The sequence below is a fragment of the Dromaius novaehollandiae genome, chromosome 2 (genome assembly GCF_036370855.1).
Source record: "Dromaius novaehollandiae isolate bDroNov1 chromosome 2, bDroNov1.hap1, whole genome shotgun sequence".
NCBI classification, from domain to species: Eukaryota; Metazoa; Chordata; class Aves; order Casuariiformes; family Dromaiidae; genus Dromaius; species Dromaius novaehollandiae.
In genome coordinates this window covers 140,598,639-140,622,384 of record NC_088099.1, presented here as the reverse complement: position 1 = coordinate 140,622,384, position 23,746 = coordinate 140,598,639, and the positions used below count along the sequence as shown (strand labels likewise).

The 23,746-nt window shown below is 40.2% G+C and overlaps 1 protein-coding gene across 1 annotated transcript in view; it reads right to left on the bottom strand.

The window, feature by feature from the left end:
• Positions 1-12,503, bottom strand: part of LOC112994956 (opsin-5-like) — a 63,741-nt gene extending 51,238 nt beyond the window's left edge. Inside the window, exon 1 of the mRNA XM_064507613.1 lies at positions 12,416-12,503. Within this exon, the coding sequence (XP_064363683.1) occupies positions 12,416-12,424 (9 nt within the window). The 5' untranslated portion in view covers positions 12,425-12,503. The remainder of the gene's footprint in view (positions 1-12,415) is intronic.
• Positions 12,504-23,746: the final 11,243 nt, after the last annotated feature.

The following is a 23,746-nucleotide window of genomic DNA, read 5'->3' as shown; positions in this document are numbered from 1 at the left end:
TGGAAAAAGTCCTATTTTTAACAGGGTCATATTGTTTATTTCCCAAAAATGTCTTTGCAGAAAAGAAATAATTTGAAACTTCAAAAAAAGAGAGGAAAAGAGGAAAGGGGTTGTTTTGTACTTCCAGTTTTAGTAAGAATCTTTCCACAGCTGGAGCATAGGGAAAGGTAGGGTAAAGCACATACACTCTTAAGAAAATTACTGCTGCTTCACAGCACTTATTTTGTGCTGTGACACACTGTCACTACAAAATGGGAATAAAAACACCTGTTCAGCTCATCTGAAGCTTACCTGCTATTGCATAAGTTTCACTCCCTGATACAAGAAACCGAACTATCCCTGTCCACCAGAGGCCAAATGGAGTAGCCAGACATTCACATGCTCTAAGTATCTACCAGCAGGGCTGTCTAGGAAAGCCTTTGATTCAGGGACAACATGTGGGGTTTTTTCGGTTCATTTTCCTGTCAGAAAGTGATGGTTTGAATAAACTGAAACAGAGGAAGGCAGTAGCAGCTTCAGCAGGAAAAGTAGCTGTGGTTCAGAAAACAAATTTCAGTCAGAATGAAGGAATCACTTGCTCGTCTTAGATGAGCCAAGCAGCAGACTACAGTGCAATTTTGCTAATGACTGGGGAGACTCATTAGGATTTCTGAAGGGTTTCAAAACACCTCTCAAGACTATGGCTATCCCTTCTAGAGTCTGCTGCTTTTCAGTTCAGTGTTTTCTTCTGATTTAATGTTTGAGCACTGACTGCAAACAGTCTAAGCTATTTCATTTTTAATGTTCGTTGTCTTTGCTTCATCAGCTATCTCCTCTAACACTTTGCATAGAGAACAAAGGGAGACTGCACTGTGCTCCGGTGAAAAACAGGCTGAAAATAAACCTTTGTTACTTTTACTACTACCTTAATGATAGTCAAAACTCACATACAAGTGAAGTGTTGCTTACTTATTTTAAGGTATATTCAATTTTCATAGTTAAAATAATGATGTTTCACACAATATGAGCAGCTTCATCATATCATTTGTGAAGAAAATAATATAACAGGAAGAGATGACAGAACAGTATAATTGATTCAATTTCTACCACTGACTTGAGGTTTTGGAGCTGTACTTCTCAATGTCCTTAAAACAAAGATTGGGCTGTCCCCTATTTGGTTTCATCCTTTTTTTACATATAACTAGGAAAGATGATGATAAAACTAACCACAAAAAGTATTCCTAACACGAAATATGACTTTACTGTTAATGGCAAGAACTTCACAGCAACTGCATTCTCCAAGCACAGAACCAGGAAATCTAGGTTGTTTTTCCACTTCTTTTCCTCATTTACTTTTAAAGTGATCTAAAAAAAAAAATCAAAAATAAATGTATTATTTCATAAAACAGACCACAGTTTTCTTTTGTTTTCCAAAAAACACAACCACCAATTTTTACTGCTCTCTTGAGCTACTCTAACCAAGTCAGTGTACTTCTGTCAGGAGACTGCTATCTGCCAGGATGCATCCCCCAGCCAGGATATAGCCACTTTATAGACTTGTATAAGCACCCATTCTGCTCATCTTTAACTTCTGCTGGCGAAAGTCTTGAAAGACTGCCAGAATGAAGCCAGACTGTATTCCTGACAGATGTTTGCATAGCCCATATTTTAAAAAGTTTAACAAGAGACACCACTGGCTCCCATGGCAATAGTGGTGTTCTACCATCCTCAAATACGTTCATTATTAGAAAGTTTTTTCCTAGTGTCTAACCTGAATCTTCCCTGCTCTGAAATGTCTTCCTGGCCTGTCCAGGATGGCTATCCAAAGCAAATTCTCCCCTTCCTCTTTGCAACAGACTTGAAATAACATATAAAAGGCTGTTGTGCCCCCCTCACACTTCCTCCTTTGGGCAAAATTCTTTTTCATTCTTCTTTCTTTCTGTCCTTTTAGGTCATATTTTCTCTAGGCCTCCAGTCTTTCATTTTGCCCTGCCATGGCCTCCCTTCTTCAGTCGGTCTTCTCAAATTCATGGCCATGAGCCATGGCCAGTTCCACAGACTGGGGACACAGATCCATGGTTTCGTCCTCTCTGCTCTTGCAACTGGATCCTCAAGCAGCCAGGACAACATATGGGGTCCTAAGCTCAACAAGGGGCTGCCTGGGGCACAAACACACAAATCTCTGATATCAGTCACCGATGAACTCACCACAAGATACAGAATATCGTTTCTATCAATATTTTATTTTTCTCTAACCCAAATATAATTTCACTGCCTAAAAACACACAAAAAAAATTTCAGATAAAGTCAGTCTGTGGTCAGCATAAAAATATTAGTGATATTTATGTGAATTGTGTCATATATTCCCACCTTTTCTCTCATTTGATAAAGAATTTGGAATAATTTTCCTTCCCACATTTAAATGTTAGAGGTACAAGACAGAGGAAGGTACAGACACCACTAAAAATTCATCTCTGAAGTTTCCACCAGGTAAAGCAGCAAAAGGAACATGGAAACAGCAGAAACGTAATAAAATTAAACAATGTAATAAAATTAGAACGGCACTCATGAAAACAGAACTTTCACAGTCAACTCTAGTTGATGGCACATATGTTGCTGATGTCTCAACAGGCCCTTAATTTTGAAAGCGGATATGTAGAGTTCCATGCGACAAGTAATAGCACCTGGATACGTACTGCCCACTCCTCAGGTTTCCTCTGAAGCCCCCATCAAGGCTTTTTATTTATTTTATTAAGCAGTGGTTTGTAATGGAGATGGGCTCTGAGAGTTCACCACATAGAACCTAAGAAGAAAAGTTCTTTCTCACATACTCACCTAGACAGTCCTACGATGTGGCAGCATGAAGACTCCCATTTATTGCTAAATTTATTGCACCTCTACTACCCACCAGAATGATTTGGGAAGCTTTGCAGGAGGAGACGTGCACAAACTGTCCTGCAAGTAATACAGAATAATTCACCTTTGAGCCATGATGATACTGCATGGAGTAGTGTGCTAGACTTCAGATAATTCTTTCTGCACCACTCTCCAAGGGTGATCTTCAGGAGAAATCTTACATTGTACTTAACAGTGTTGCCTATAAATATGCTTGACATAGGTGTGAATTTTCATACTTGAAGATCTTAGTTTTCCAGGATTTCCTCAAAAATCAAGAGGTGGTCATTATCCACAGACCTCTTTGAGTCCTTCCCGGAAAAAGTGATAAGTCTATCATTTATGCATAAGTGCATCACGGGAAACAAACTGTGTTTTTGTAGATCTCTTACCATCCAGGCATGCACAGCCACACAGACAGGTCAAAGAATTTCAGTCTGTAGTGGAGACTTTCAGGATATTTCTAAAAACAATCACAGAACATGGGGAAGAGTGTGTCTTTTTTCCAGTTACTTCATGAACACGGCGTAGGTTCTGAAGCACATACTCATGTACTCTTTCTGATCTAAAACACTAACAAAAGCAAAGCTAAAATGCAGGACACGCTGTGCCTTCTTGTTATCATTTATTAAAAAATGACCAGGAATACACAAAGCTATTGAAGATGCCAGGGACCTGGAACCGTATTCTGTACAGATCCAGAAATTTTACTGCACATTTTAGGGTTAGTCACCTTCAATCAATGTCTCTTTTCGTTTTGCCATTTTCACATTTAATCAATTAAGTTCCTGTACACACTATAAAATCTTTCTTATTCTGGCACTGCTCCTTAATCAGACACAAAATTCAGATAAAGTTCTGCCTGCTTTTCTATTCTGTTTATAAAAACAGTCAACAGGGGCTTTGGAAATGGGCAGTTTTATAGATTTTCCACTAATTCAGGAAAAGTCGTCCCCCCCCCGTTTTAGTAGAGGTCATTAAAAGACAGTGGGTTATAAATGTTAGTACCTCCTGCATTGATCAAACTGCCCTCTCTCTCAAGCAGTTACACTGCTGATAAACACTGTACGGAGCTCTGAGAACAGGCAGAATGGTTGCCTACAGCCTCAAAAAAGTCCATTTTCTCTAAACAGCAAGCCCTTTTAAAACATTTTTAATATCCTTGTCTAAATAAGCAGCTAAGTCACAGACCCTGTGACTGCAGGCTCTTTTCTTTCTTCTGTTTTCATCACGTCTCAACAGTTACTCTGCGCCAAAACTGTTAGTGAGATGAAGCTGAACTCAGCAGTAAGCAGCATCTCCTGTTCTTTACCCAAATGAAATATAAAGGCATGTCAACATCCATATCACCCCATTTACTAACTATGCACACACTAAGGTTGAGCTACCTCTGCATACTGCTGTTCTGACAGAGCTCTAGAAACTCCTGAAACCTAAGAGGTGGGAAGCACCACCAGAAAACTTGACAACACTCAGCAGGGGTCTGGCAGAATCTCTACAATTGCAAAAGGTATCATTTGAAGACACTAGCAAACAGCACAGATTAATTAATATTCCCAGCTCAGTGGTCCACAGCCTAAAAAACAGCAAATCAGTTCATGAACAAGAGTTCTCTCTAAAAACTTCATAATCCTGGCATTTGGACACAAAGCAATGGTCGATGTAAGTACAGAGAGATGAGTCAGAGGCTGGCAATGGAGCTATAAGCAGGTTCAGAAGCAACACAGGAAGGGAAGAACAGCAGTGCTTCTGTCCTTGCTACATCTGAACTCCTGTAACCCTCCCAAATTTTTATTCTTTAAACTCAGTAATGAGAAATGAGCTGGTGGGCCCTCTCTCACAATCACATCTCAATCAAGTTAACAGGCTAATTCTCTCCAATCATAATTTGGTTTCCACCACACACAGCCACAGTACTGGAAGGGACTCTTGGGCACCTTGTATGGTCTCCTGTCAAAGGCAACCACACCATACAGTTTACGTAGCTGCTTTTCTTCTCCTGAGCCAGTGCTGCTTGCTGTTTACACAGAGGACACCTTTAACTTTCACATCCCCTCTGCCTCATTTTTGTTAGCTATGCAAGCAAAAGAACATCTTGTCTCCCCTCAGAAGATGATCAGTCATCCTACAGCATATCCTAGAGATGCTTGCCTTTGCCTATTCCTGTTTAATCTCATATGATTGCAGACAAACAGAACTGGACATGGTATTAAAGTTTAAATATAGCTGTAGAGACTTAAACCAAATATAGCCTGATACAGATTTAAAGATGGTCAGTAGCAAATACTTAAGGAAAATGTACCAGAACAGAACAAGTGTTGGGTTGGCCTCTCCAGTCTGTGTTCTTCCAGCAATCTGTGGGGGCAAGTGCCCTCCAAGTCAGAATTAGCACTTGCAGTTGTGTTTAATAGCCTTGTTCTTCTATCCATTTGTCCTTCTCTGTCTTCTGAGCCCATTTAGATTTTTGGGCTCTATCAAAGGAATGACATGAGTTAACTTATTAACTTATAATTCGGACAAAAAGCATTTCTTTTTATTTGACTTTAAACTACTTAGTACTTTAAAAGTATTTATATCTTGCTGCCAGACGGATAAATGTTATTGGCTGTACTCATGTTCTTGTGATCTGAAGAACAGTGACTCAACCTTCCTTTAAACACCATTCCCGATTTAATACAGTTTATCTTATTCTCCTTTAGTTGCATCTTCTCTGAGCTGAAAAGCCATTCTTCTTGTAGGGAATTCTTTCTGTACCTCTGATCATTGCTGTACCTTTTCTAGCTCTGCTATGTAATTTTGGGGATGCAGAGACCAGAACCACGAATAGTACCAATACAACACGGAAATATGCAGCGAAATAACTATTTTGTTTTCCAGTCCTTATCTTGTAATTCCTAAAATTCAGTCTTCCTTTTTTCATTCCTGCTAAACAACAAATTGATGTTAAAAGAACTAGCCTTTATGATTACCAATCTCTGTCCTGAGCTGTAAAAGTTAGTTTGGGGCTCCTCATTCTACTTGCATAATTAGAGCCTTACTCCACACTTAAAATTGAATTCACCTTCCATTTTACCAACCAGTCCTCCAATATCATGATCTCCATCCACAACTCTGAAGAATCAGTTTTACTCTCACTATTTACCATTTCCAAATGAAATGATAAAAGGTGTTTCTGTCAGTCCCTTCTTGTGTCCACATCCCCTCCCAGGATTAATCTGTTTGTGAGGGGTGTGTTTTTCTCAGGCTCAGATGCTGGCAATACCATGTCCTCCTCCTCTATCTGTCAAACTTCCACACCCATCAAACCATCTTGTACTTTACTGGTTAGCTTAGAACCAGTATTTTATCAGAAATATCTAGCACAGTCTGGGATCACATTTGCCTTCTTTGCATCAGCATTGCAATCACATTATGCTCCACTATTAACAGAGGAGAAAGACGTGGGTTTATTCCCCAGAAGTGAGGCCTCAACTTGTAACCATGCACTGCCATAGTTAGGCTGCTACCAATTCCTGATGACACGTTCTCCCCACCACCACCACAGTCCTCTATATTCAACTGCAGGCTGTTTTTGGAAAGTAAAAATTTGCTAAGGTCATTGTCCATGGCATGTCTCTCTAAATCAACCTTGAAAACTTTAGTAAACACTCAACAGTTCAACTCCAGCAGAATCTTTTTTGAAGAACATCCTTTCCTCTCTCCCCCTAAGTAATTTTGCCCCAGAGAACGTCATTCTATTTCTTTGGAGCTTAAAGCTGTCCTAAAAAAGAATTTCTTCACACATAACAGTTTTACATCTGTCTTTGCTGATCAGGAAATATCCTTATAACTATCTGTATACTTATACTGTAACTACTATCTCTAGCTGAGTCACAACTGCCCTCATACCATATCTCCGTCAGCCCTTTAAAAGGGAGTTTACTTCATGCAAAATTTTCTTCCTCAAGCTCTTTACTTTAATAACCAAGGATTTCAGTTGTCTGTCATTTACCTTGTCCAGCTTATTAGCAAGACAGGTAACAATCCGTTTTGCTAACTGCATCACTCTCTCTCTATTGTCATCACTGTTTCTCTTAGCTGTCATTGCTCTGCTTTCTGTAATTCTTGCTCTGCTGACACGATCTTGGGGTTTGGGGTTTTTTTTCTTTTTTTTCTTTTTTTTTTCTTCTTCAGTTGGCCAAGTATAAAGATTACATAAATATCAAGCCTCCGCCTCACATTCCTTTGTTAAAACTTTTTATTGGTTGTAGTTTCTTGACACCATAGGACTTCCACATCAAGTCTCAGAAGAAAAGTATAAAAGCACTCTCCTTCCATGAGCTTCCTCAAGGGCAGCTCTAAGAAAGTCCCCAAAACCTTCTTCATGGCATCAGGCCTAGAGGCATTTGCTGCTCTAAAGAAATATATGGAGTAAGGATTCTAATTCTGCACGACTAAGGGGAGAGTTCTTATGTCTCATGTGATATTTTTGTTAGTCCTAAGGTCTTGCAGAAGGCTTGTGAAGCTCCTTTAAGGTGATAACTGGCAGTTCTCTAAGCTCTAAGGGGCTCTTCAAGCTTCAGTGACTCCAGGCAGAGTGCCGTAGCAAAACATTACAAAGTGCTCAAGGGAACCTGCTGCAGACCAATACTAAACCACATAACACAAATATATTTCCAGCAGAGTTAAGTCCCTTCTGAATTTTAATTCCTCCCTGGTATATCTGTTCTCTCTTCCCTGAGGAAATACTTCCTCAGTTTTAGGGGAAGATGAAAATGGTGAGGGAAAGGGGGAGATAGCTTTACATTGGATTTTGTCTCCTTAACAGAGATTTTCAGCTACCTCTGACAACTTTCATCCACATATGCTTTCCTTCCATACTCTTTCTTGCAAGTTAGCTTCTCTCCCTGAGTGAATCATTTGTAATTCCACAACATAAAGAAAAAAAAAAAGCTCACAGAGCATCTCTGTTATATCCTGAACCTGAATGAGGCCATGCTCACCCTGCATGTGGCAGACAAAGGCTCTGCAGCCCACTGCCTGCTAATTCCACACTTTAAACTGACTCACTTTCCTGGAAACTTTTCGGAGCTCTGAGAACAGCCTGCCCAAATGCACAAGAAGTGCAGAACTGCCCTATTCCTTGCTGTCACCCAGCAGATAGAGATCTTACTTCTCTGTGTAGGAAAAGGTTAGTAGATATTGCTGGAAAAAGTTACATGATCCCTTTACCACATAACAAGTTGAAGCAAAATCCAAGTGAGACACAGTTGCTAGCAATCACACTTTGCTGGCCTTTGTCTTTATCAGATGGTCTAGAAAAATATATATTACCTTCCCTCCCAATCCTGCCTTGTTCCAAGGATGCAAACACTTTGATGACACCAACCTTACTACAACTAAAATATGGTTTGGATTTGCCATATTCTCCCAATGTCCCATTACTTCTGGAATATATGGGAATCAAACTAGTTCAAAGTTATTTAGTAATAGCACCATTAAACAGTCTTGGTGTACAGAGCATGTCTAACATCTTCTGGCCGTGTACAGGGCAGCAACAACTTGTTTCAATGCAAAGCTAGCAGAGATATCTCTATAAGCCACAAAGGGCAAATCTCACAGGATATGAAGTGCTACACTGTGCCCCAATTTAAAAATTTTGCATTTTCTGACTGCAAAGGAAAAAAACCTCAAGCTGGATTGCAGACAGATACCAACAGCAGTTATCATATCAGAACAGACCTACTTTTCCTGGTATTTAACTTTCTTTTCATCAGAAGTCCTCTGAACTGAATTTAGATTTGCTGTTCACAAAAAGCAAGTTGCAAACTTGCAACTGAAATTTGTTCAATAGATATGAAACATGTTCTGTTTCAGGCCAAAGCATACTCAGTTTATGAGTGGCCGAAGAAATGAAGAATAAATCCATCTCCCTTCACCTTCACTAATCAAATCTCAAGTTTGCTAACGAATGCTCAGAAAGTCAGAGAAAAAATTCTCTAAGCTATCACAGGCTGTAATACACTTGAAAAAATATACAAAGACAGTGCAAGAAGAATCAATTAAATTGGCCCTTCTACCAACATCCCGAGCATTAAACTCACACAGTGCAGCCCCCAGGCTGAACTTAATGTCTTATAGACCATGAGATTTTAAGAGAGTAAATTCTGGATTTTTATTCTTTGCTTAACATTCAGCTGCAGTAGGAAATCACGTTTTCAAGCTTTTGGCATTAGGATAGTAGCTTGCTTAAATTCAAACCAAGATTTTGCCATAATTCCCCAAGTCCTAGAACTGACATTGCAAACACGACAATGTGGCAACAAGGAACAAAACAATCCACAAACAGAAAAGATACGCAACAGAAAATCTTTCTGACAGCTAGCTATTTTTTTTTCTCCATCTAGCCTCCTATCTGTATCATAGAAATAAGAAGTCTTAGCACCGATACAGCGATGAAAGCCACCTGACACCTGCACAACAGGAGCATCTGCAGAGCTGCCGCCAGCCAGCCGAGAGCAGAGGGAGGGTCAGTGCAGTGAAGAAGCCCCTTGCAGGCAAGTGGCAGCCACGCAGCTCAGGGCTGCCCGCATTGTCGTACACTTGACACACAACTCCGTCCTGCAGCGCTCGCCATCTGAGCAGCCCACCCCTCCAAAAACCCAACAGTAAGCTGCTTCGGTTGAATAAGTGCCATCCGCAGGTGCTCAGAGCAGAGGGCGAGCGGCAGGCGCATTTCTCGCGGCACCCTGGGGCGGAGGGTCCCTTGCAAGCCGGGGAGGGCCCCTCGGCAGCCCCCAGCTCTCCCTCTCCTCCTCCTCCCGCCGCTCGCGAGTGGCCACAGGACCCCACAGTGCTCCTCCAAGCCACCCCCTCGGTCCAGCCTCTGACCTCCAGGAGCCCCCAGGCTTGCAGGGGGCTTCTGATGGTGCCCCGCTCTCCTCCGCTTTCTCTCCTCCCCCCACGCATCTTCTGACCTCCGAAAGGTAGCATGCGGCTGCACTGCTCCTGCCAAGAGAAGCTGCATGCAAAGTCCTCTGAACTGCTTTGGGAGAGAGAAAAAATAACATGCAGCAGCAGCCCAAGCAAGAGCTGACCAATTAGTTTTAGGTCCTAGCTTATCCCAAACTGTGGGGATGTTTTGCTCTGGTCCACGTGGTACGGCTTAGATAGGACAGACCTACAGCTGTTCCTGTCTCACTGTAAAAATCTCGAGCCTGGACTCCACAGCACTGCGGTAAAACCAGCCAACTGATCTGCACTGCAACAAGTACTGAGAACATACCAGGTTTCAAAAGCCCATCCCTCAAAATCATCCTCTGCATACAGAGAGGGGATGAGGCACCTATCGAATTACAAAAACCAGGTCAGATTTAGGGCGCACGTGATTCAGCCTTTGACTCTTCCAGTTACCACGCAGGAGTCTGGGGATCCCCATGCCCCAAACCCAAATACTCTGTGCTTGGCCGCGGCAGAACTGGGGCTGCCCCACAGCCTCCGTGAGGACTGGGCTCTCCACAAGCACCCCAGCAGAAGTGCGAGGGGCTTGCTAGTGCCAACCACTTCCAGCCCCCCGGGGCTGCACAGGGTGGCATCAGGTCAAGTAGCATCTGTGGCTGCTGCCTTTGCTCAAGAGCGCAGCACATCCTCCTATAAAAGTCACTCTCACACACAAACATACACATCTAGCAGACCCCAACACATATCTGTAAACAGACAGTGCCCCTGACATGGCACCACACAAGCACTGAAGCAGAAAGGGACAGTATTCCAGCAGGGCCTTCATCCTCACAGCACCATTTCTGCGTCTCCTATAAGGAGCAATTCACATAGAACCAAAATACTTATTCCTAATTTGCCACATAGTTCCAAGAAATCTAGTTAATTCCTATTAAAAAACACACACAGTTGTTAAGCTAATCATAAACTATTTGCTCCTTTTCCACATTTTCTGATACTTTTGTTTCAAGCAGGAAAAAAGTTCAAGAATCATTTTGAGAAACCTGGAGACTCCTTTTGAAAAGAGTATGTATTAAATGCAACTATTTTGCTTTATAATCATGTCTGCTCCCATCAAAATCCAGCAGTGAAAGAGAGGGATGCAAACCACAAGTCTTACCACCTTTGCTTATTTTTCCCCCCTTCAGATATCTATAGGCAAAGAACTAATTTAATCTAGTTCCTACAAATCAGGAAGTCATGTAGACTGTACGAGTAAAACTTAATTATTGAATGGGTATACAAATCCCAAGTACAAGCACCTCTCCCAGAAAATTTAAATCTTTTTTTCACAGTTAAATACACACCTGGAAGCTACTCTGATTTTACCAGCTCTATCAATTGGCCCATCGTTGCCCCTTCCACACGCATTACAGCAGAGGGAGCGCAGAACCACAGCAGCCTTGCCTCGACTCTGCTGGAGCTACTGTGCAACCACATCCTGCCTGGTGAAACTGGTTCCCAGCTCACCGCACAACAAAAAAAGGCAGAGAGAATACCCATTTGAGAAAGATCTAATCACTGGCTTCATTAAATGCAGATTCAGGGGGTTACTGCACTCTGATTTGTATCAGGAGTAATTTAATTGAAGTCAATGGTGTTTCAAGTGAATAAAACAGATGTAAGATTTGATTGAAGCACATAGTATTCAACTACTGTTTGGCATTTCTTTATCAGCTTGAAATGTAGTTGGGAGGACCATATAAGTAACCTGAACAAATTCCATGACATTTCCTTGAAAGGAAAATACTAAAATTAACTTCTGTGAGAGCAAGTCTCTTTACTGTACTGTTGCTAGAGCCAACACCCTGAGCTACCGGGATAGGAATCTAGAGAAAAATGTTGGATACTGTATTTTAAAGCCCATTGGGAGAAGAAGGAAACCAGTTAACAAATTATTGCTAGGGAAAAATAAAACAATGTATGACCCAGTGCACTGCTTTGAGAAACATAACAACATATATACTGCTAAGAGACTTTATAATTATCACTGTATTTCTACTTTGCAGACCATGAATTTATCACAGACCAACCATTAACTACCCAGGAATGTATGACTGGTAGTTTTATTAAACTGAGTGAAACTTTGGCCTCATACTTATCAGTATGTATTTATCAGCACATTTATCAATTTGTCTTTCCCATTATTTAATTAAGATTTGTTAGCTTTCTCTGTGGGAGGATATCCACACAGAAAGCCATTACTTATCTCTCAGGGTGCTTCACTTTTGGCTTTTAAAATCCATGAGAGTGAAGATCCTTTTATTCATTGGTGTTGCAGACACCATTCTTGGTCAAATTAGGGCTGGCACAAGCCATTTAAGATATTTTACAGGCAAATCAGATTTTTTTATTATTATTATTTATCCTCATGAAATGCCATTTTATAAATATGGGAAGACAAGGATGTCCTAAAGCCTCAAGATGTCTAAGTCATTAACTTCAAGGTGGGTATGTATTTAAAAATCTTAAAAGATTTAGGACAGCATCTGCCCAAAGGAAGCCTGTGGTAAAATGGAAATTAAACTCAGACCCCATCCCAGCATCTTATCCACGCACTCACCTTCTGCATTTTCTCCAAGGCTGCTGCCTTCACCAGCTCTAGTTCCTCTTCTAACCAACCAGAAGCAAATAATTTAAGCTGCCGCTCTGTAACCGTGACCTAGATACAACTAGCAGCACAGAGGCCCTCCAACTCAGCAACATGTGAGCTGTCTGAACTGCCGAGCATGCCCTCCTGCACACCCATGCCAGCAGGCGCAGAGCCAGGAGTTACTGGTGCTGCTGCTGCCACTGATGGTGCTGGATGAGTAAACTGAAGTTTAGGGATTTCTGCTCTGGACTTGACAAGTACTGGCACAACAGCAGAAGATACTGTGAGCTTCAGTCAGCTGAGAACAAAGTTTTCTGTACTCTAGCTCTGGCTTTGAGACCAGTTCCTCCTACAGTTGTAATCAAGTTAGTCTCCTGCCTTCTTTCCTCCATCTGTAACATAGGGGCACCATTACTCAGAGCGTTAAAAATTTCAATAGGACACACATAACACTTATCCCCAAGCTTGATCCGCAGCTGTTTTGCCAGTGGCCTGCAAGTCCTCAGAGTAATTAGGTAGTGTGTTTTTCTTAACATTTCCATTTGGGGTAAGTATCTGTAGTGCCTGGAACAAATTGTCTAGAGGCTTTATGGGATCTGCCACATCCATCTAATCTTCATTAAATGGTGACCAGTACTAGGTGGTGTTGGCTGTTGTGGGACATTCTGATCCTCACATTGAATCTCTCCTTGATCTAAATAATTATGGAAATAATTAGCTAGGAGTTCCACATTCATATTCCAGGAAAATGTGCTGGAAAGTTATTTTCTGCATAAGAGAAAACTGATAAAATTAGGAGTGCTCCAAAGAGCAAGGCCACAAACCCACACCAGAATCCCAAAAGCATTCTGTGTCCCAGGACGACTACGTCATATCCTGATGGGCAGGAGCTGGGTAAGTTCAATGGATGGTACAAGATTATATTCATTGCTAGTCCTTATGTAATGTGGCACCAGAAATGCCACGGGCAGATCTGGTGGCAGCTGAAGCATAGGACTAACCATGTTTTCCTGTTAGGCACAGTTGACCTTAGTTTCTTGCAAAATAAATGGCTTTTTTCCCCCCCCTATATTTGTAGACGTTTACTTATGTAACTAACTTTCCCACTGGCATAACTTGAGGTTCCATTTTCTTACAGACTTCCACTTCACTCATGCAGTGCTTAATAGTGCAAAATCTCCCATCCACGTTATGCAGTATTCAAGAATAAGATGGCATATAGGGAAGACTTTGTGGTTTAGAGTCTTCTGTGATACCTCTTTCATTTGGTATTTTACACTCTTTCAAAAGCTAAAAAGAGCTTTTAAATGGAAACCAAAAGAGTGGGATCTATCCACATTGCTTCTACTGTTAAAATGTATTGATGGAATTGCTATTTTATTCTCATCATCCTTCTGTGCTGCATGCCTTGATGTTCCATGAGAACATTACTGGGACAATCTTTCATGTACTTGAATGATTCTACCATAGGTTCACCAGCTGAGGATCTATCTCTGCCAAGTGTAGCAAATAATGAGACATCTGATGATTTTCAGATGTGGCTAAGTAGACTGTAATAAATGACAACTCATTATTCAAGATAAAGCAGAGGTGATAATGTATACCCATCCCATTGAAGGACCATCATGATCCTAAGGTCAGGGGGCTGAATTAGCACCTCTTGCCTTTCCTTCTTTGCCCCAGCCACACATATAGCATAAAAGATAACAATGTCAGACAAGGACTGGCAGATTTCCCTGGGGTAAATATTTTAGTGACTGCTTAGGTAAATAGGTTGAACTTTTTAGGTGATCACAGGTAGATGGCATGCAAGTAAACAAAAGCCCACTTTATGATAAAGAAATACACACTCTTCATGCAGAATAAGTATAATAAACACACTTTTCCAGATTAACTGCCAAACTGTGTAAAATTTTGGAATAAAAACAACAGCTACAGGATTATTTTGCTAATAAACAATTGGGGGAGGGAGGTTGTGTGGATAAAACTTCCTCTTGATCCTTAAGATTAGGTTCCACAGCTAATTCTTTCTTTAGCAAATTCAAATGACTGAAATAAGAGCCTGAATATACATATTTACCAGTCCACAGTTCTCTTATACCCTTATTGGTTTTAAAAGCTCTATGCCATCCTCATTCAGGCTATCACCTCCTCTCAAGAGAAACTTGTGGGGTTACAGAAATCATTACAATTATACAGTGCTACTAGCCAGAGCATAGATTGATTATTTAAGTAGCCAATGTTCTCTAAAGTTTTCAGACTCCTAATTTCATTCTTCAGCTACAAATTTTATCAGACTCGCACCTATGAAGGTAGGGTGAAGTGAGACTTACTGAGACATCAGGGATTGCATACATCTATGTGCATCTATACATCCACACTCTCTGCAAGAACACAAAGACGACTGGTATCACTGTCATAGGCAGTCATTCAAAATGTGTTAATACTATGTTCAATATTTGTTTGTATACAGAGATGTTATTGTTTAAAGGACACAATGCAATGCTGTTCTAAGTGGAATGAAAGGACCTGCAGATACTTACTCATCCACTCGGAGTACGAAATACTCTTCCCAGTGGAACAAAATATCATTATCACAGAATAGATTTGTCTATTACAACAAATTCTGCACTGAGTCATTTGACATGTATTACTCAGTGATCATTATTTTTTCCTTGATTGGAATAACGATGGGAAAAGCTGCTAAAACATGCAGTTGTGAAACTTCAGATTTTCAGGTACTCCAAATAAAGTTAGAAAGCTAGATTTTCAAAGTACTATTTTAGGCATCTAAAGATGAAGAGAGGTGCCTGGTAGGATTTTTTTTTTATTCTTAAGAATGTAAACTACTCTGTATCCACAAATACCAATATATTTTTGGAAATATGACCACATTCAGCAATAACATTTAAATAGCATAATCTAGAAGGGCATATGTGACAAAATGACCTCAAAAGCATTTTCTGCAGTGGTTCATAAGGCCAAACACTTTATCTAAAATATTGCAAAAAAGAATTCCTTGGGCACTTTGTCAAGTTGCCCTATTTTGTTGCTGAAGACACATCTAAAAATCTACCAAAGTAGCATAATATTTGCTCAGTATATCACTAGCACCACAAGAGATATCTGCATTGTTATAATAATGCTACATAAAAGATAAGAAATATATGAGAGATGAACCAACAACAGATTTGGGGGGGGGGGGGGGAAGATGCTATGTAAGAAGACTCATAAAACGAAACTCTTCCTTTTTTGGGGGCAGGAGGTAATCATTTACCATAAGGCTACAGCTACATCTAATGCTGCATACACAGAAAAGTTTAAACACTACTCAGTTTTCATGAAGACTCCAACATCTTTTAACAATTTGAATGGTCTAATTGTGTGCATTGTTATTTGAAATCGGATCTTAATCTAAACAGAGCTTGGCACAGATCAAATCATAATGATTTAGTAAAACAAGATTCATCATGCACCATTTTTGAACATTAAAACATAAATTTAAGTATCCAAATAACTATAAATATTCAAGAATAAATAAATGAACACTAGAGGCCCGAATGCATTTATGAATCTAGGCCTACCAGTCCCATCGAATGCAGCTGTGGCCAACTAGACTAAATAGAGTTTATCTTCCTGGCTAGCAAAAGATTTATTAGCTTTTGTGTAAATACCATCCTAGTCAGATTGGTTTAATAATTACCAGCTACCAAGAATGAGCCTTCCTGTAAAAGAAGAATAAAAAGTTTAAATCCGAAACAAAATTGAAGTTGTTCATTGAAATCAAGATCAAAAATCACAGCCCACCATGACTAGGGGATTTCTGCTCCACTGTTGCTTTTCCTATTGAATTTGAGATTTTCTGATGTGACTACTGACAGCTAGATGTGCTCACACCAGGCTAGGGGCCTCTGATCCAAAGGTCTTTCCTTGCAATACAGTTGTCATTTTAGAATGGTGTTCTTTCAACAGGTCTTGCACTGTTTTGCCGTTAGGCTGGGATGGGGGGCTATTTAATAGAAAGCAGAGCCTTAGATACAGCTGTTCATATTCTGTGCCTTGCATGGTTTTACAGGAATGTTATTATATTATTGCCAAGGCAAACTGAGTCTGTTTTGCCTTTGGCGTCAGTCTTCTGCCTGCCTTTATTGCTGTCTATCTTCCCATTGCTTTTTCAGATCACAGGAGGAGACAGGACTGCACAACTTCCTATTTGGTGTGAAACCACATGATACAATGTAGTGCAGCTCAGTGCTGTTGTTTGAATCAGGGCTTGCCACTCTTCGCAAAAGTATTTTCCATTTCCTCACCACACTTCTCATTAAGAGTGCAAAGTTTACCATATGCATCCCATAATTCTGTTTTTCTTCCTTTCTCAAAAATTCTCATGTTACCTGTGATTACTTTTGTCCAGCCTCACTGCCCACCAGGCAGGTGATATTGTTTTTCTTCTACTTCTAACAGGTCTTATTTCTTAAGATACATATTTTGTCAATAGCCCGTGTTTGCTCCTGGCCTCAGAAATTTCTCAGTGTACATAGCCAGCATTCCCAGTCAAATACTGCTGTTCTTCATGACTGTGGGGATTACCCTGCAAATGGCTCCATAATCCAGGTGGAATTGAATTGGTCACTCTTCTAATAGCATTCACTGCAAAAATACCAGCTGGATGGCTGACAGCTGCCACCTGCAACATCTCTCTCTTGAGAGACTATGGCCAGGCTAATCACGTCATTCATCCTCACTGCAATTCCTAACATCCCCAGTCAACACAGGCAGCATTTTCTTCCTCTTGAGGCTGCTGTAGCAGAGGCAAATTGGATGCTTTACATACTGTTCGTATTGTTGCTTATAGCCTGGACATTTTTCCTATCTTTCATATTGTATTCAAGTGTGTATATACACCATGCCACAACAACCTTTTGCTTACACTGTCTCTGCTCTGCTTTTTGAGTTCCTTCAGCTTGAACCCACGTATCTGTCCTGCATTAGTGAATGCTATTACTTTGATCCAGTACCTGAACATCAGTGGCCCTTGATTTGGAAGAGCTTCTCCCCAGTCCATTCTGTTAGCTAGAATAATAGCCAAACAACCTCACCTTTAACAGGGAAAGTCATGCCCATACTTGCACATGGATATCTGATATCAGCTCAACCATGTGTGTCATCATCATTGTCAACAATACATTAGAGTCTCATTCTACAGCCACTGTACAAATCAAACCTAGCATTTAGTATTCACATTAGCATTTGGAATATTAATTCTGGCAATAACATTTCATTTCTCAAATAACTAATCTTTCTTCTAGTAAATCTTAACTTTCACTTTCTTACCTTTATCTCCATGGACAAATCTGTTCACACAGGATTAATTTTTGCTTGCAACCTTGTGGATTTTTCTGGAGATTCAGGATTCATTCTTTGTATGTGCCTGTTCCTTATACACGTACACTTCTGCCATTAATCGCACTCCCCTTACTAGGTAGGGATCCCATCAGCACAAGTGCTGCATTGTGTTTCAAATACAACATTCTGGGTAATTAGTGAAAGGACTCTGCAAAACTATATCGGCTCCTTATTTAAAAAATATTTTCATTTCAACTGCTTCTGATACATAAACTAACACACAGTGTCTTCTCCTTTTTGTCCTTCCCAGACTTTGGCACCCCCCTGAAGTCTCCACAAAGGATTCAACATAGTTTCTGGCAAAACAACAAGATGCTCCTGAAACATTCTCTTTGCCTCAAAAAAAGACACCTTCAAAGGAAATTTGGTTTCCTAGGAGGCTGTGTGATCTTGTTATGTTTTAACCTGAGCAATTAGACAGTATGCAGATAATCTGAAGATTGATTTGCACTGATGATTAAAGCCAAGCAATGCTAGTGATTTACAAAAGGAAAAAAAATCAGAAAGTCCTTTCTTTCCCTTCTGCATGGAGTAAGACAGGGGGAAGCGCCTCTGTCAGGAAGCCAGAAAGCCACCACCTTCCCTAGTTCTCAATGTGCCTTTTCAGCTTTTGGAGTTCTGCCCAAAAGCTGCCTCCCTCAGATTTCTATGCTGGCCATACTACAGCTACCTCACCTTCAGTAATTTTGGAGCTTTCTTTTGCCAGCTTCATTCTGTTTTTATGAAAAGCAGGCATCAGAAGCAGCAATTTTAGGAGTTCTGTGGCTATCCATCCATCAAAGACACATTAGCTGGAAGCCACCTAACCTCCAAGCTAATATTTGTTAAAACATCACAAAGAATAGTACAGAGTAAGTCTGAAAAATAACTAAAATCTTAAGATTTTCTATAATAGGAGACCACTTAAACGTTTACAAATGGATTATTTTCTAAAAAGCTGTCTGCGCTTTGCTCAGGTTTTGCTATTAATTGTCATCAGGGCCTATCAGACACCATTTCCTTCCTTTATTCTTCTACAAGAATTGGAGGGTGAAGGGGCCCAACCTTTTTTTCTAAAGGCTCTTATGTTCATCTCTTTTCCCAACCATCATTCCTCACCTTGGATGTGTCTTTGTCTCCACTGTAATAACAAAGTGAGATTAGATGATTTCAAATAGTAAGTCTACATTACTTTTCAGATAACATTTCCCACCCTCTTTTTTTTTCCCCCCCTAAAACCCTATCTGCTAACATTGGTCAGAGATCTCATTTTTTCTATCACTTCCTCTTAGATCCAACATCAGGGCACTAACATATCCAAAGTGCAGAATAAATTTAACTGCTATTAAGTACCGACATATTTTTTCCAAAGACCCTTCTTAATTCCCTAGTGACAGCTTGCCTTATCACAAGAACAAACACACTAAAATGAGAATTTCAGCACCAATTTGAAGAGGGAGGGCTATAATCACTGAGCTATATATGCCCTACAAGAAACAAGGCAAGCAGCAATGACTTTGAATTAAAAATATACTGTATTCTTATGTAAAATATAGCACAGTACCATGACTTTTCAAATGTATAAACTACTCTAATCAAATATAAGAATTGATAAAAGCCAGTTCTTTTCAGGACCCATACACTATTAGTTGTACATCTGTATGTATAGTATATAATACGTATAATAATGTATAGTATAGGATTTAATAAATACAACATGTTAGAAATATGTTTTCTTTTAAAAAAGGCAATTGGGGATAAAAATTATAGTTTAATCTAACAAAAGATTGCTTCATACTTTGTAATTTATGCTCTGAATATGTTCTATTTTGTGCTTTGTTATACTCTGTATAGTTTCAAGTATCTTCCTATGAAAATTCTTGGTTGCAAAGCAACCAACTACTCTTCCTCGAAAATCTTATGAATACAATGACTAATTTTTTCAGGGAGCCTTTTCTATTTGAAAAGTTGCATCATACAAACCATGAAGAAAAGCAGCATAAACTAATGAAAGATTTAAAATACCTAACTATAATTAGGTTGTATTTAATCTCAATCTCCTTCTTGTGAGCATTGCTAGTATTGCTTTACCGTTTAGTGTATGGATTGGAATCCATGGAAAAAAAAATATACCAGAAATGAAGAATTATGGTTTTTAGAGGCACTTTAAAGTGCCTCTAAACTTTAAAGGCATTAGAGAAAAAAAAAAATGGTGGGGGGGAAGGAATGCTCATGTCTCTCTTCATTACTCCAAATCCTGCTTTTATTCAGTTCTTATTCAGACAAATCTCCCCTTGACTTTGATAAAATTTCAACTGAAAAGGACTTCAAGATTTTTTTCTCCCTGTTGCTTAAAGACAGACTGCAAATTACAAATTAATTTCATAGACACATGGACTCTATCAGTCAGTGGTATCCAGCATCAAACTATAGCAATGTGTCAAAACAGTTGCTTTCATCATCATCTTGCATAAAAGGAGCATTTTGAAAAGAGATACTGATACTCTCCCCTCTGCAGCAGCTCCTTTTTGATTGCCTATGGCATTGCAGCTGGGAGGGAATTCTTTTCATTTGTCTCATGACCACAGAGCTTTTGGTACACTCAGATCACATGTTCAAGCATTTCCCTGACACCATAAGAACTAGCAGTGCATATTGCAAAAAGCTGAGTCTCAAAGTACTATCTGGGTCCAGAAGCTAAGGCTTTAAATGAAGTACACATCATGAATATAAACTCACGTGTTGGCAGTGACAAGAACTCGGGCACATTTCAAGCACATTCTTGTCTCTTCCTCTAGCATGCCCCTAACATTAACAGCTGCAGGGAGAGGGGGGAAAGCTAGGAATATCATGCGAGGGTTTCCTCACGAGGACAGGGGAAAAGGCATCTTCGGCCTGAGAATTTCAAGAAGTTTTTTTTTGTTGTTTTCTCCATCAGAAATGGCTGTTACTATCCTTGCAACCTCCTCAATGTACAAAATCCTCCTGCATCCTAGGGCTTCAAAATACACATAGGACTCTTGAGACGCTTGTCTCAAAAAAAACTCAAAACCCACAAACATTTACTGTTTAGTTTCCACACTGCATAGTACAGCAATCAGTTACAGATTCTAGAGTTTCTAACAGTGCAGGCTGCTTTACTTTCTCTAGTTTTAATGCAGCCACACCAATTCTATAGAGGCTCTGAGAGTTCTGGCCTCCCTCCCTTTTAACCTGGTGCCTGCCTTAATCTGATGGTTTTGGGGTGCATCAGTTTCTTGCTATGTTTTTACGTTGTTCATTTAAGAAGGTGAGCTTTTTATTTAACTCTGATTGACCTGTAGCAGGTCTCTACTTTAACATTAACTACTACCAAAAAATTACATAAACCACATTTCAGAGTATTTAAGCCTTTAGGCTTTTCAGGTTTCTTAAGCTCTGTCTAGCTATTTACATTCTGCAGTTATGTCACTACTGCTTTTAAAGAATATCACTAGGTTATTTCCTTCAGTAAGCAAAAACCTGCAGTTATAGTATTTTATTGAGCAGAACTTTCTCATTGTCTTGGAGGAAGTAGAGTAAGGTACTATGCCATAGCTATCAGGAAAATACCATCTACTCTAACTTGAAAAGAGGACAATCCAAAGGACTAAATCACGAGCATCCTACTATATCCAGTACGCTACTATAGTTCATAAGCAACATTTTTAACACATTAATTTTTCAGTTTTTCAGCTACGTCATATAGCTCTAAGAGGACTCCCAAGCTACTTGGTAAACAAAGCTATGATGAAACTTTTAAAAAACATATGAACTGAGGAACACAATCATCGGGATGGAAAAGAGAATGTTTGAGGGTCAAGCTCACTAGAGAGCTTGTATCTGAGCAAATCTGAGTCATGGTCAAAACTGAAGGCAAATCAGTGCTTATTTTCTTTGTTAGCTTTGAGTGTTGATTCCTGAGAGTCAGTAGTAATTTATTGGTAATCTAGGAGATGAAGAAGAAAGAATATTATTTGGCTTTCTACATAAGGGCTCAGAGGAAGAGAATTAGATCTTGAGCTCCTTTTTCCTGATAAATTCCTCATTATAGAGCTGTTGAGATCTTCTTAATTTTTTTGCTTCTTTTATCTCAAGCTTGGGAATGATACTGGAATGATGTCAGGACTTGCCTAATCCAGTAGTCTGATAGAGACAAGGCTGCTGTAGCTCCATGTTCCCAGGGCCAGCCAGCAGTGAGGCTGAGCATATATTCCAGTGGACACACACAGACCCGTATACAACACACACACGGCTGTCCATACAGATCAACGCAGACAGTAAACAAAGCAGTCATGAGAACAGACTGCACTAATGGCCTCATCCTATTCTCTTATCCAACTGAGCAGGATCAAGTTCTGTTAGTGGGAAATACATACTTACATACATATAATAGGGATCTCTCCAGCAGCTGGCCTTACATACCTGATAGACATGGAGTCTATCCAGTAGCTGGTCCCTGGATCACAGGTCTTCCTAGTTGCCAGCACCTGGGCAATACAAGGCTCCAAGACCTGCAGCCCCTCTCCAGCTGCTGGTAGGCAAATCCGCTTGCACTCACCAACACGTGCAGACATACACACTATGGATCTTTCCAGTAACTGGCATTAGATACTTAGTCTACCTAGCAGCTGGCCCTTGGGTCTTCCCATCTCCAGTTGCCTTGCGCACAGACACATACAGGCCTCTCTGACAACCCCAAACCTTACTGCCTCTTTAGTAGTTGGCCTGAACCTCCAGATCCCTCCAGTAGCCAGCAGTCTTGCACGCAGCTCTCAGTCGACCTCCAGACCTTGCAGTCTCTCCAGGAGCTGGCTTGGACTTCTTGGTGCCTCCAGTAGCCAAAACACAGGCTCTGCAATATATGGCGCAGACTTACCATTACTTCAATACCTGGCCTCCACACTTCTCATCTATTCCTAAAAGACACTAGATGGCAGCAGTGCTTAACTACTTTAATGCTGGTAAGTAGAAGCGCAGTCATCCATATTCAATAAAACAGTAGTTTTTGAAACGCTATCTTGTTTCTACGTATGTGAGAGGATACATGGACAGGAGACAGGAATTCAATATTAAGACAGCACAGATAAATTTGACAGAGCTGTTGATAAAATGCTCAATTAATACAGGCAATAGCAGAATTAATCAATGGTCCAACATCCTACTGCTGTAAGAGTAGGCAGGAAGAGTAATATGACAGAACTGCTAAATGTATTTCTCACTGTCACAGAGAAATACTGCAGAACTGGAGAGGTATACGACACTCCCAAATTCAACCTCATACACACACAGGAGGTGAAAAATAATAATAATAATAATAAAGACTGACTGGATTGCTCCTCTCAAAGAATGCCACTCAGTACTTGTCTTGTGGCTCGTATTCTCCAAAAGCATACTCCTCCAGATCACCCACCTCTACTCTTTTTCTGATTTAGGCAAATATCCACCACCATTCTCTCCTCATGCCTATTCTCACATTCATCATGTTCTAGTCTTTTCTACCTTTTACTTCACCACATTTTCCTGCAACCACCTTCAGGGCCCTCTTGCTCTTCATGTTGCTTTGTCCTCATCTCTTCCTAATTCTTTACATCCCTCCGTACTTCAAGTCTGTCTTCTGCTCCCAGCATTCTCTGATCCATCGCTACTGTCTTGTTTCCAAATCACCTCTGCTTCTCACAATGCATCACTTTATTGCCTTCACCTTGCTTATCTTAATAGGGTAGCTACTTTATTCCAAAACAGCTGGCTTAGTTCTGACCTTAGAAACAAGGTAATACTGCCAGCCACAAAAGTTTAAAGCTCCTGAGTTTAACTTTTTATCTCCTCTTCCTTCCTGAAATATTTAAGACTTTTATAACACATTTTTTGACCTGCCTTTTAAAGTCTTCTGTTTTC